The sequence below is a fragment of the Bacillus rossius genome, chromosome 17, assembly GCF_032445375.1.
Source record: "Bacillus rossius redtenbacheri isolate Brsri chromosome 17, Brsri_v3, whole genome shotgun sequence".
In the NCBI taxonomy this organism is placed as follows: Eukaryota; Metazoa; Arthropoda; class Insecta; order Phasmatodea; family Bacillidae; genus Bacillus; species Bacillus rossius.
The window spans coordinates 37,243,407-37,257,954 of NC_086344.1; the positions used below are offsets into that span (position 1 = coordinate 37,243,407).

The window sequence follows — 14,548 nt, forward strand, 5'->3', positions numbered from 1 at the left end:
TCATGATTGTATTGTTCATGTTCAGAACTTAAGTTAAATAATAAAATAGTTAATTTCAAACAACTAATATTTGCGTTGTTGACTAGGAGTAAGAACTGACACATTATAGGATCACATATCATGAAGTTAACTCACGCACTGTACTTTCCTTGGTCACGACGTGTATGTGCGTGTACATAAAGGTTGGCATCCCAAGGGCCTACACTTGAATGGTGCGAACTACGAATGTTCAGCGTCACCGACAGTTGAAAGGTTAAAGTTGCTCCCTGCAGGTAGTTTTCGCACGTTAACACTGACCTTCCTCCAGCACGTCCTTCTTGATCTGGCGGGAGCCCGGGTCGTTCTCCAGATCCCCCTCCACGTCCACGAAGTCGTAGTCGTCCAGGTGCGACTTGCCGAAGGGGTTGTCCGGGGAGCTGGTCTGGCTCTGCGGGCAGCAATCCACGCGCCCGCGTCAGGCGCTGTTTCGTTTGCAACTCGTGACACTTCGACAGCAAGCTGCGCCCGAACGAAGTTCTCTTACGTGGTAAGGAAGAAACACTTGTGGTGTGTCCCAAAATGAGGCACAGACGCGCTTACCGCCTGGTCTCGTACCGCCATGTTTTTTAACTACCTCCCGCAGGTCCAACCGCACTTGGCGGGAGTTCCAAATGTCTGAAAAGCCATCAGGCGCGGTCAACACGCCAAGCTTCCCCCTCCCCCCTCCCAGCCTCACGCTCGAACTAACCACGTAGGAACCCCGACCGTCACAACGCCCGCGGGTGTTCAGCACTGTCTACATTGCCACGCCATAAAACTGTCTCCTGCAGAATACAAGTGAAGTCCTTATGGTCCGTGTCTCAGAAACGGCACTGAAGCCCTTCGTCTTCTTTCCACTCATCTTCTTTATGGCCCTTCCATCCGGGAAGTCAGCAACAGGCCAGAAGTTTTTCAGAGCAAGTTCCAACAAGCAACCTACCAGAATGCGCTAGCGCCAAGTAACTTGGTCAGTGATTCAAGCGTTACAGGTGGCAAACACGCACTCAGTAAAAAAAAACACAGTCGGGAAACACGTCAAAAGGTTAAATAAACTTTTTTTTTCCTTCATAAAAACGCAACAATCACGCTTGTTTAATCTTATTTAGAAAGTTACACATAAACAATATAATTTTATACTAATCTTATATCTTTAAACGAGCAATTCTTGTATATTTATATTCTGAATCTCGGAAACGGCTCCAACGATTCTCTTGAAATTTAGCATGCAGGGGGTTTCGGGGAAAATAAATCGATCTAGCTAGGATTCATTTTTTAGAAAATGTCGTTTCATCCGTGTTTTCAATGATCAACTCAAACATAAATGACTCTTCCTGACATCTATTGGCGAGTAATAATAACTATTTTTTTTTTTTTTTTTCAATTGGGAGCAACTAACTTGCTTTAACGACACAACAACACTAAAGCTACTCCGTTAGATGGCGTTTTTAAGCAACACTAAGCCAATGAGTGTTTGGTTCGAGGTCGGACCAAGAAAATCAATTGTTTACTCGTATTATTTGTGTCTTTTTAACTCGTGTGTTCACTTAAAATGCCTGAACGATCTTTGAAAAAAAACTCTTATTATTACGACTTGATGTAAGCTTTTGGACGTACGCCTTTGCCAAGCACATGTATGTCTGTAGAAGAAAACTGTAAAAAAACACAAATGAAGCAAAAAAATTGCTGTCGTCGGGAAATAAACACAGCACAATACTCCACGACCGGAATATTATTATGACGGTAAGATCGAAAAATATTATTCTTGTTTCATCATTTCATCAGTATGAGTAATTCGTATCTAAAAAACACAATTTACCAAAAAAAAAAATTTAAAAAATGCGGAGCGAAGCCCGGTGGTCCGGGCCACTCACGTGCTGCTCGGGCTCGGCTATGGTGTAGTTCTCCTCCTCGCCGTCCCCGTCCCCGCCGAGGCCCAGGGAGTCCTCGTCTGCCTGCTCCAGGGCGCGCTCCTGCACCAGGCTGATGCTGCGCTCCAGCTGCGCCAGGTGGTCCCCGTACTGCCGGCAAGCACGCACGCACCCGCTCGACACAGCAGTACCTGTGCCCGCACCCCCGTACTGCCGGCAAGCGCACACGCGCCTTTGCGACCCGTCGGTCCCTGCCAACGTTCGTTAATAAGGCAGAATCTCCGATTCGAATAGTCCACGGTCCGAAACGTGCCGGGTTAAGGGCTGGAGGGGAGAAAGAATAACTGCCTGGAGGCAGACCACACGACCGTGCTCCGTGCTCAGTGGCGTGATGTTCTGTCTGCAGCGACATCACCAAGATGCAGAGCCAGCAGAAGCCGTCGCCCAACCCCAGCAGCGATGCCAACATCATGTCGAATGTTCGAAATTTTGTAGAAATTGTTCTCGGTAAAGCTGCATTAAATTTATCATATATATATATATATATATATATATATATATATATATGTTTGAACTAGTTAAGTGGTTAACACACACACAGACACATATAGATACACACATACATACCACTGTTCCGTGACTACGGAAGTTAAAGAATTCACCCGAAAATTGGTGAATTCTAGCAGCGCCCGGCACCAACTTGTGTCCAGGCGGCCGTCTTAATTTTTACTGTTCTTTGTTGGACACACAAGCGAGGAGAAAGTTCCGTTCGCATCCAACCAACAACAAAAAGAAAAACACTGTTTCATGTCCACGCTCCGAGCACAAACAAATGAGAAATATATACAAATGGTCCTTTTTTAAAGTCACTGAACACATACATACATACATACATACATACATACATACACACACACATCCATCCATCCATATCACTCTATCTCTCTTTATGTATCAATGTTTCTATCTATCACAATCTATCTCCCTATTTATATCTCTCTATGTATTTATATATCCCTCACTCTATCTCTCTATACATAGGGTATATCTCTCTATGACTGTATCTTCCTATCTTTATCTTTACAAAACAGAAGGTGAACCCACAAACATTCATTTATGTATATATACATTTTAATCTAACTTTTTACCTGTCACAGGTCTGACGTAGTCATATAAAAAAACACGCACGTAATTGAATGCAACATTGCGTCAGAATTTAGGAGCGATCAGGCGAAGCACTTTCGGAGATTCAAGATTTTCAGCGAACGAACATATACGTTATTATTTGGACGGTCTCCGGGTAAAAGGTAACAAGTCACATTATAGATGATTTTTTAGAGAACAAGTCACTTAAACTCTTAAGTATACTTAGAATATGTAATGCAATTTTAATCATTGGCAACTATGTTGGTAAATAAAATAATAATGCAAGAAAAATTTAAGTATTTAAATTCAATTTTTATCTAAGAGTATTTTGTTTCTCCTTCAAAAAGTGAATTCTTGACTTGTTACCTTTTACCCAGAAACCGTACATTTATTTAGGTTAAATATATGCTTCCTTCTGGTTCTTTGTGCCCTTCACTGCCGGCCCCGCGAACGAACGGGGGAACGCCTCACCTCTTCCAGCGTGGCGCGGCACACCTTCACCAGCGTCTCGGCCTTCTGCGTGTACGTGGAGTCCTTGCCGTTGTACAGCACGCAGTTCTGCAGGATCCGCTCTATGTCGGCCAGGAACTCGTGGCGGTTGTGATACTTGTGACCTGCACGAAAACAAAAAAACATACACACGCGGAACGAACATTCCAGGAAAGCAAGCTCGGAAGAGAATGCTATAATATGGTTTTGTAACACGTTCACGAATGAAGAGTGGCATCTCGTAAATAATTTTAACATCAGCAACATTTTTTATTGATTTGAGGAAGAAGGCTAGGAAACGAGTCATCTTGGTAGTAAAAAAATTTCAGTCCATAAAGCATTTTAGGGACAAGATTATACTATGAATTGCGATAAAGCCGAACGAACATCAAAAAGCACGTCAATAAAACATGTAACACCGAAATTCAAGTTAATACAACATTCAGCACCAAAATTTAACTATAAACATGAATTTTGATATACATATATTATTATTATTTGCTACCAACATATATGCTTACACCTGTGAGACACACACACTCACTTTCTCTCTCTCTCTCTCTCTCTCTCTCTCTCTCTCTCTCTCTCTCTCTCTCTCTCTCTCACACACACACACACACACACACACACACTCTCACAAACACACACACACACACACACTCTCACAAACACACACTCACACACACACACATATGTCTGAGGATAAGATGATTTATATAGAAATTAAGGTTTGTTACATAAAACAATAATAAAAAAAATACTCTATATAATGTATGCACATATAATCAGTTGTGTAAACAAAGCTAAACTGAAACTTAAAAATTTTACTGTATTCCAGTTTTTTTTAAATTTTCCTACATTTTACACCTCTTTTTTTTGTATTTTCCTTCTTTTTTTTATTATAATGTATTTTGGAGAAATTATTTTGGACTTCTGTGTGAAGCGCGAGAAAAAAATTTTCACTGCACGCTAAAATTCAATTAGAAAAATATTTGATATTCGTGAATATTGTGATATTTGATTTGAATTCAAAAAATATTAAATGATGCCTATAAAAAAATTTCCCAGTCTCAGTGTTATATTATAACAGTTTAATTTAGACTATTTACAACAAATCATACACCAAATTAAGGTAAACTAACCTAGCTTTTTTTTTACGAATGTTCAACATGTGCACTTTTAGTTACACGGCACACATCCAACCTAAAGTCCAATTCTTCCCAAACTTTGGTTAACACGTCCGGAGTAATGGAAGCAGCAGCCTCTTCAATTCTGTGTCTCAACTCTGGCAAATCATTAGGTAGCGGCGGAACGTAGAAACAATCTTTTATTAAGCCCCAAGGGAAAAAAAAAAATTGCATGGCATTACGTCAGGTGAACGAGGAGGCCAGCAAAAAAAAGAGCTCTGTCGTCTCGACCAACGGGCAGGGACTTCGACATTCAACCACCCTCGCATCGCACCAAGAGAATCCAACGGGGGAGGGGCTCCATCCTGTTGCCAACCAAATAAAGTTTACAGGTTCACCCTCCAACAGTTGGTAGAGAGATCCACTCTTTCAACACAGGTGGCGCTGCAAGCGAGAAAAACAACAGTATCCTGGTACGGGGTCCAGGGTGTGGAGCCGTGGAGCCGTGGAGCCGACCGCCATATTGGACTGTGACGTCACGGCGGCCGTCTCGGATTACCTTGACCTTGAACTTTGACCTCGACCATCAAAATTTTCCAAAATTTGTCAAATATTCCTCTTTTTTTTACGTGACGTCTAATAAATCGATGAACGCCGGCTGCACGCACGAAAAAGTGACCCATTACGCATATTGTCCCGTTATGCTGTGTCCCGTTAAGCTCATTGTATGCTTGCGCCGCATCTATCTCTCTTCCACTCGATTGGAACAACCATCGATTTGACTTTTTCGAGGCACATTAAACTTGAAACACTCCCATTCGTTTCCTACTTTTCCTATCATCGTCCCATCCTTAACAGAATAACACAGACTGGAAGAAGTTAAATAGCAAACATGTATAAAAGTTATAGTTAAAATAATCTGTTCGTTAAAGTAATAAATATGTTTGAATTAATGAGTGCAAATAAAAAGTAAATTGATTTATTAAATTGTGTAGATTTCATTTTCACTCCTTCTTTGTATCCATACGAAATGAAGTGATAATTCAATAAAAATGATTCAAATTTTATTCATAAAAGTATGCAATCATTTCATCAATGTTTCGTTATGACGTTGTCACGTTAAGCTATCGTCCGTAAACCGACTTTGCGGACAACCAAAATTTTTGTTTTGTAAAAAAAAAAAAAAAAAAAAAAATCCCGTCGTGCGCTATCTAAAGCTGCGACCTGGAAGCGACGGGGAGCCCACGGGGGTGGGGGAGCTAGGGACACTCACTCGCCACCTTCTTGGCGACGGTCTCCAGGTCCATGGGGTGGCGCACCACGCTGTAGTAGTCCTTGACCAGCTTCTTGTTGACGGGCTTGAGGAAGGGCCACGACTCGGACATGGCCTTGAGCTTGTTGCTGACCACGCTGTCCAGGATGAAGGACAGGGCCACCTGGTCGTCGTCGTCCAGCAGCGGGTTGATGGCCTTCTCCAGCCGCATGAGCCGCTCCTCCTTCTCGCCCAGGCGGTCCGCGCACAGCCCCAGCATGCGGCGCGCCGCCACCGTCAGAGAGCTCTTGGCGCCTGGCCGGGGATCATCCTCTATATCTCTCTCTCTCTCTCTCTCCATCTCTTTCTTCCTCTCTCCCACCTCACCCTCTCCCTCCATCACCCTCTCCCTCCCTCTCTCCCCCTCTCCCATATCTCTCCCCCCTCTCCCTCCCTCTCTCCCCCTCTCCCATATCTCTCCCCCCTCTCCCTCCCTCTCTCCCCCTCTCCCATATCTCTCCCCCCCTCTCTCCCTCCCCCCTCTCCCACCCTCTCCCCCTCTCTCTTTCTATCCCTCTCTCTGACTCCCTCCCTCTCTCTCCCTCCCCCTCTCCCTCCCCCTCCCTCCTTCTCCCCATCTCTCTCCCTCTCCCTTTCTCCCTCCCCCTCTCTCTCCCTCTGTCCCCTCTCTCTCCCTCTTTCTATCCCTCTCTCTCCCTCTCTCTCCGGTGCACCACACGGTACAACACTCCCCTCGACCACAAACGATTATCACAGACCCTACATGTTATGCACAAATTATTTATTTATTTATTTATTTAAATTTGTTAAATGCCCCACCGACAGTCTTGAGACTTTATAGAGGTGGGCACGACACACAAAAAACAAGTAAAAAACAAACACTATATCACGATAAATAGAGACAGAGCACAGGATATTCACAAAACATGGAAAACAGGAAAAAACATAAATACCTAAAGGACAAGATAACATGACACATTACTTAGCGAAATAATAATTTACATAATTATATGACCTCAGTGAATATACATTTTCTATACACAAAATATACAAAAAAACGTATAACACAAAATATAACATATTTTATAGTGCTAAGTAACAGGGATAGTCTGATTTGAAACATTATAATTTTAAATCAAGTGGTTTTTATTTAAATTAAAAAAAAAACTACCTCTAAATTGAATATTTTAATAAATTTTGATGAAAGGTCTGATTCCACTCTAAAAACCACAATAGCTTGACTCATTAATGTTTCTTGTGATTTACGGGAAAAAAATCATTTCATATTAAACAAGATCTTTAACATTTGAATTATCTCCAGTGCTAAGGATGCAGCCAACTATCTGGTCAGCCAATTACTGATCGTGTGCACGGCGTGATCCGTTACCCACGCCCACAGGGGGCCCAGGGCTTGAAAGAGTGCCGGGTTAGCAAAGATTGATTGGTAGACAAATACCACAAACAAAGTAACTCAAATTATAAAGGGACACAGAAAACCCCGGAGGGCGAAAGCGATGAGTGGCCTAGGTGATTCTTTCTTTTTTCTTTCTCTCTTTCCAGTGCACCACACAGTTCAACCTCGCTGAACATAAACCCTGTTAGTACAGAACTCCCCTTAACACAAGGTGTATTCACAGTCCCTACACATTACATACGAGTTTTAAGAGTTTGCTAGTGATGTATTTTTTTTTAATTTACTATTTTTAATGCAGTATTTTTCTTAAAATCTTTTTTTCCTACAATCCCGAACCTATTTCCTCGAGTCCCAAATCTTTCAAACGCTGGAGATTCTAGTATTTTTTTTTTAAATTTTACTTCTTGTCTATTATTCAAAGTCGAACATGGGGTCCGACGGGGGCCCGCGCTCACCGTTGTACAGGGTGGAGTTCTCGACTATCTGGTTGACGTCGGCCAGGAACTCCTCCCGGCTCTGGTACTTCTTCTGCCGCAGGTTCTCGCGGATGGTCTGCAGGTCCATGGGCCGCGTCACGATCTTGTAGTAGTCCGGCACGATCTGCGCGCGACACACACACGCAGTGGCGTAGCCAGGATTTGTGTATGGGGGGGGTGTTAAAATGCATGCCCCCCCCCCCCCCCCCCGTATTAAAGAGGGGGGTGTTAAGAAGCATGGCCCCCCCCCCCCCCGTATTAAAGAGGGGGGTGTTAAGAAGCATGCCGCCCCCCCCCCCATATTAAAGAGGGGGGTGTTAAGAAGCATGCCCCCCCCCCCGTATTAAAGAGGGAGGTGTTAAGAAGCATGCCCCCCCCCCCCCGCCGTATTAAAGAGGGGGGTGTTAAGAAGCATGCCCCCCCCCCCCAAATTAAAGAGGGGGGTGTTAAGAAGCATGCCCCCCCCCCCATATTAAAGAGGGGGGTGTTAAGAAGCATGCCGCCCCCCCCCGTATTAAAGAGGGGGGTGTTAAGAAGCATGCCGCCCCCCTTCCCGTATTAAAGAGGGGGGTGTTAAGAAGCATGCCGCCCCCCCCCCCCCATATTAAAGAGGGGGGTGTTAAGAAGCATGCCCCCCCGTATTAAAGAGGGGGGTGTTAAGAAGCATGCTCCCCCCCCCATATTAAAGAGGGGGGTGTTAAGAAGCATGCCCCCCCCGTATTAAAGAGGGGGGTGTTAAGAAGCATGCCCCCCCCCGTATTAAAGAGGGGGGTGTTAAGAAGCATGCCCCCCCCCGTATTAAAGAGGGGGGTGTTAAGAAGCATGGCCCCCCCCCCATATTAAAGAGGGGGGTCCGGGGGGTCATCCACGGGAAAATTTGGATATTAAGGTGTATAATAGTGCTATTTTAGCAGTTTTCGGTTCTTAAATTTAAATATTGTATATGGTAAAAATTTTATTAATTTTAATATGAAATTTGTTTGAGTGATGAATAAGAAATTGATTAACGATTTGGTGCTAAGGGGGTGGGTTTGAACCCCTAAAACCCCCCCCCGGGCTTCGCCCCTGGAAACACACACTGTCCTCACCCCACGGCACATCCCTCGGGCACATCTCACACCGGGAGACTAGCAGAGTGAGGTAACGGGCTGATCACCACTGACTTACTTCCAACATGTTACAAGTTGTTCGCAACTGGTGATGGACAGATCACTAAATTGAAAACCTTGAACATCAATCGCAAAGAGTATCTCAAATCCAACCCTCGTAACCAAATCCAGGTCTCAAGGGTCAAAAAATGAAATAATGTACATCATGTTGAATTTATTCAACCTTTTAATTTTTGCCATATGAACTAAGTTTCCGGAATCAATACATATCGTAACTTTATTTACACACTGGGGAAAGATAATATAACTTAAAAGTTGATAGTGTTAAATTTTTGTATTAACTACATTTCCTACATGCTTCCCTTGTCTATTAAATCTTTTGAATTCTAAAGATCTCATGGTACTTGAGGATATGATTGGCCCAGCCTTAGTTATGATGATATATGTATGTACGTTATGTAATATTAATATAATTACTACACACAACATCCAACACAACGAATAATTTCTCAACCCCAATGGTATTCTGCATAGTAGTATGCTACATGCACGAGAAGCCTACATCTTCATAATGATTCATAAATTATTGTACAGTAAAACCTCGCAACTACAAGAACGAAAAAAAGCAAAAACGTTCATCACAACAATGAGTTATCATCACAGTCGAATAATATAAAATACTTGAGATCAAAGTTATGTTCCACACCTTCTCAAAATTTCTTAATTTGGCGTCACATTTCAAAAACTGCGTATCGAAAGGAAAATAAAGCTTAGATAAAAATTATTGCAAATTTATTTATAAACAAAAATATTAAAGATGATTTCATGCAGTTCGCAGTAGAATTTCGAAAAATGGTTATTACACCCTACGTAACATAATGTAAGATATTCATGCTCAGTTCATTAACTCTCAATTAATTTTGTTCAGAGATGTAACTCTTTACTATAAAACATAACCTACCCCTTTTTAACCGGCTATGCAGAAAAATCTTTTTAAATATGAAATCATGTAAGGTAACTCATTACAGTATATATGTACATTATAAATGCTCAATTTCTTACTGCTAGCTTGATTTGGTTTGAAGAAACATTTTTTTTTAAAAGAACAATAGAACCCTGTTATAATGTTTCTGCTCATAACATCATAATTTTTAACTCCCGACATGTTCTCCATATGGACATTGTACGTATTTATTTCCTGCATAAAAAGTTCCACGAATGGTGCATTTCCAGCTTACAACATTTGTTTCATGTATTTCAACAGATGCAAAAATAGTTTTCAAAACCTAACTATTCCAACACTTATCCCATATTTGAAGTTTAACAACATGTTCAAAGGTTTACTTTACACACCACATACACTCTTTTTTGCATAAAGTTTTCAGTTACTTGTCTGTTGGCAACCTTGTGTTGAAAAAAAAAAATCCTTCCGTTCCTTGCCATTTGGGTGTAATTTCAGATGTATGTACGTAGTCCTACCATATATTAATACTGCCAACTATTGCATGTTGGCAAAAAATAAAGTATTTTTTCTATCGCTGATGTTTTAATTTGTTTCATTCATAGGTGGAAATCCTAGAAATTACACATTTTAGAAGTTGCGAAGGGATGCGGAAATAGGCATTCCACAAACACAACGAGTGCTATATTGATATTTCCCGCCTATATGTTCCATACACCCCCTTGAAGATGATTGCAACAGGGTCCTGCCGTGAGACGAACTGCGGGAACCGGGAGCGCGGTCCAAGGGAGTCTTACCTTGGCGTTGACGGGGAAGAGGAACGGCTGGACGTCGGGAAGGTCTCGCATCTCGTTCAGGATGGACTCGAGGATGGTGGAGAGCACCACGACAGGGTCCGTGCGGCGGCGGTTGGCCGGCCGCTGCTGCCGCTTCAGGTAGTCGCAGTGCATCTCGCTGACCGCGCGCCGGCGCTTGCGCGAGTTCACCGCGTCCTTGGGGACTTTGAGCAGCAGGGTGCGCCGCTTCATCTCCTCCGCGTGCTGCACACACACGCACACATGCCAGCGAGCGCCCGTCAGCCCTGCAGTCTCGCTCGCTCGAAACATTTAGCAAACAATATTTATGGATTTTCTTGGCTTCTGGGTGTAGGCAGTGTCAGGTAGTTGTCTTGCGACGTTTCTGCAGTCATTGCATCTGCCATCATCAGGTAGACTACCTTATGATGGCAGATGCAATGACTGCAGAAACGTCGCAAGACAATTGCCCGACATATTGTTTTTATTACCGAGACCCGATTATGTTGTATTAGCTTCGGAGATATAATTAATCATTGAATTATTGAATAATTAAAAATTGAAAGAAAAAAAATACAATTCGTAAATCTGTGTTTATTTTGTTCATTCTTATTTTCTTACCTTCAGATGCATATTATGTATTTGCTTAAAAGTTAAAACCATACTTACCCTTTTATACTTTTTAAAGGGGGAATCTCACTATATGGTAAAGACATAATGTGTTTTAATCATTTTGATTATTCTTAACAAAAAATTTTTTTTATGCCTTACTATATTAGTTCCAGAGACAGAATTTTGTTCAATATATCAAAAACCCCTTTCAAACGGCATCAAAGGATGCCGTTTGAATATAACATAGGACATAATATCTAAAGCTTAAAGAATATTGAAACTAATTCAGTGTGATGATTTTTACGTTGGGGTTGTTCATGTCTAGGGAAATTGTAGTTTGCTTTACGGCTAAAATCAGACTTTAAATAATTATCACCAACTAATCTTAACCTTATTTACTGTATAATATTTTATTATAATGAATTTTACTAAAATTTATTTTAATTTGTGATTAAAAAGGTAAAAAAAATTTTTTTTTTACGACGAGATATCGACCACGTTAAACATTCATCCTTTAGCTTTACAAGGGCAACTCTACTGCCTGTATTACTGAGCCTGTTGGGACTTTAGAAGGAGAATATGTGTATATCATCACTGTATTGTCAGTCACCCCTTTCAACCGGTGTTTGGACTTGTAAATATTGTGTGTAATTTAGTGTATAGTGTTTGAAAACATTTGAATTTTGAACTTCCTGCGCTGCTTGCTAGCAGCGCCAAAGTTTTTCAAATTGGCCGCCTGCCGAGGTGGGTAGGCCTGCAGCTTCTGGCAACGAAGCAACAGTCGTTGTTCAACCATCATGGTAGTGAGTTGTGCTATCGTGCACGCTCGCTGCCAATCGAGTTGTTTGCGAGTGCATCGTCATTAATTGTGTCGTTTTTATCTGGATTTTACAGTCTCTGGACAAAACAACCGGCGTCAGAGGATGAGTCGGCGGCGTTGGGCCCCTCACCTTGATGAGCTTGCTGGACAGCTTGACCTTGGTGCCGTCCACGTTGACCAGGTCCTCGTCGTCCGTGTTGAGCTCCCGCTCTATCTCCTCCTCCTGCTCCTCCGTCATGGCCACGTTCATGGGCGGCGGGGGCGCCGACGACTGGTACAGCGGGCACGCCTTGTTGGTCCGCATGTGCCCCACCTGGCGGGGGGTCGGCACAAACACCTCGCACACCATGCACCTACCTCCCTACCTCCCCCTCCCTTCCTACCTCCCCTTTCCTACCACCCCCTCCGTACCTCCCCCTCCCTACCTACCTCCCTACCACCCCCTCCCTCTCCCTACCCCTACCACCCTACCTCCACCTCCCTACATATCTCCCTACCTCCCCCTCCCTACATACCTCCCCCTCCCCCTACATACCTCCCCTCCCTACCTCCTCCTCCCTACCTACCTCCCTACCTTCCCCTCCCTACCTTACTCCCTACCTCCCCCTCCCTAGCTCCCTCCCCCCCTCTCTCTCTGCAAGTAGTCCCGAAATACATATTCCACGTTCGTGAACAATTCAACAACTTCAAGAAGTTCAACTGTTTGGGTCTACACCACGACGGATTCATTAAGTAAAAAAAAATTATACATTTCATGTCTGAAGTTAAGATTTTTTTATTGAGAAAATTTAGATTGGTTTTTATCAACATTATTCACAATTTTTTTTTAATGTTAAACAAATAATAATTGACTATAATGTAAAATTATTAATAATACTATTTATGTACAGTTTTAAAATGGAAAATTTAATGGTTTAAGAAATTGCACTGCTAGAATTTTTTTTTAAAATTCCTTTATTTTACTCACGTTGCCGCAGGCGCCGCACTTGAGCTTGAGGTCGGGCTTGAGCTTGGGCTTCTTCCTCTTGGGCGTGATGGCGTGGGCGTGCTGGGAGGAGGAGCCGGCGCCGCCGTGGTGGTGGTGGTGGTGGCGGCGGTGGTGGTGGTGGTGGTGCGACGAGGACGGGTGCAGGTGGTGGGCCGGCCGGCCGCCGCCGTCCCCCCCGGGCGGCTCCCCGCGGTGCTGGTAGTGGTGCGGGCGCACGTGCCCGCCCAGCGACCGCTCCCGCTCCTGGTTGCGCTTGATGCGCCGCAGCTGCTCCTGGATCCGCCGCTTCTCCCGCTTCATCTCCTCCTTCAGCTGCTCGTCCAGCGTGGCGAACTGCCGGATGAACGCCTCGTCCTTGGTGGAGCGGATCTTGGTGTAGGCGTCGATGACGGGGCCCTTGCGCACCAGCTCCACCCGGGTGTACTCCTTGCCCTCCGCGTTGCGGAACGTGCGGTAGATCTTCAGGACCCTCCCTGCCGGCCCCGTTCGCACACCCCTTCACTTCGCTGCGCCGTATTTCCCCCCGCATATCATCGGCTCACTTCTAAAACCTCCTAAGTAGACCAGATTTTCCCAGTTTTACAGTCCGGGGATGTGTTTGGTGTAATTTTTTTTCATAGCGCATTATGCTGATAAAAACCCTCGTAAGTCAACTATACTTAAGTCTCTTTTCTATTCACAAAATTTATAAAACCTCGTGATCTTTTGTCAGTCGAAACCGTGCTCCGAAAGCTCACAGGTTCTCCTGTAAAAATTGACTGAAATGGAGTTACGAGGTTTTAGAAGTAAGCCGACTATATGCAACATGAGAATTGCATGCAAGTTTGAAGACCAAGAGCGTAAAAGTTTCCACAGGATCTCCACACAAATATCTAATTAAAATTTTTCTGACTTTCAACACACTAGTTTTTTTTTTTTTTTTTTTAAATAATTGACATATTTTACAATTTTATGAAAAAAATAAATAATTAAAGACAATACAACCTTTACCAGCCCCATTAACTGGCCCAGTTATCTCTCTGCTCTCTTAATTCACTTTTAACTTTTAACAGTATCATGCATATGCCATTTTAAAGTGTGTGAGATTAAGCACTAAAGTAGCATTACCGGGAAATCAAAGTAAATTCCCTGACTTCTTATGAGCAATACTCGGTATTTCTGTATTTATGGTTTATGGAAGTGAAATACGGCACGGCTAGCCCGCAAACCGGACAACCCGCACCCGGATGATCGGGAGTACACTGTAATTTACCCGACTTCCGCTGACCAATTTCCCTGACTTCTCCCTGACATTCCAGAATGCGGAGGCGCCTTAACCGGCGTGACCGTGTGTGTATTGGTCACAAGTCCATTTTTTTTTTGTTTTATTTCTGGACGTGACCGTGTGTGTATTGGTCTCAAAAATACTTTTCAAGTTATATTTCTTCTTTTAAAACATTTGAGGACACCAGAA

General features: G+C 43.3%; 1 protein-coding gene across 3 annotated transcripts in view; it reads right to left on the reverse strand.

The window, feature by feature from the left end:
* LOC134540924 (transcription initiation factor TFIID subunit 1) overlaps positions 1-14,548 on the reverse strand; it is a 51,007-nt gene that overhangs the window by 5,159 nt on the left and 31,300 nt on the right. For all 3 annotated transcript variants that reach the window (XM_063383999.1, XM_063384000.1, XM_063383997.1), the window contains exons 20-27: positions 13,075-13,568; positions 12,238-12,420; positions 10,679-10,921; positions 7,791-7,935; positions 5,922-6,215; positions 3,504-3,646; positions 1,890-2,036; positions 298-427 (exon numbers count right to left, since the gene is read on the reverse strand). In XM_063383999.1, coding sequence (XP_063240069.1) covers positions 298-427; positions 1,890-2,036; positions 3,504-3,646; positions 5,922-6,215; positions 7,791-7,935; positions 10,679-10,921; positions 12,238-12,420; positions 13,075-13,568 — 1,779 coding nt within the window. The remainder of the gene's footprint in view (positions 1-297; positions 428-1,889; positions 2,037-3,503; positions 3,647-5,921; positions 6,216-7,790; positions 7,936-10,678; positions 10,922-12,237; positions 12,421-13,074; positions 13,569-14,548) is intronic.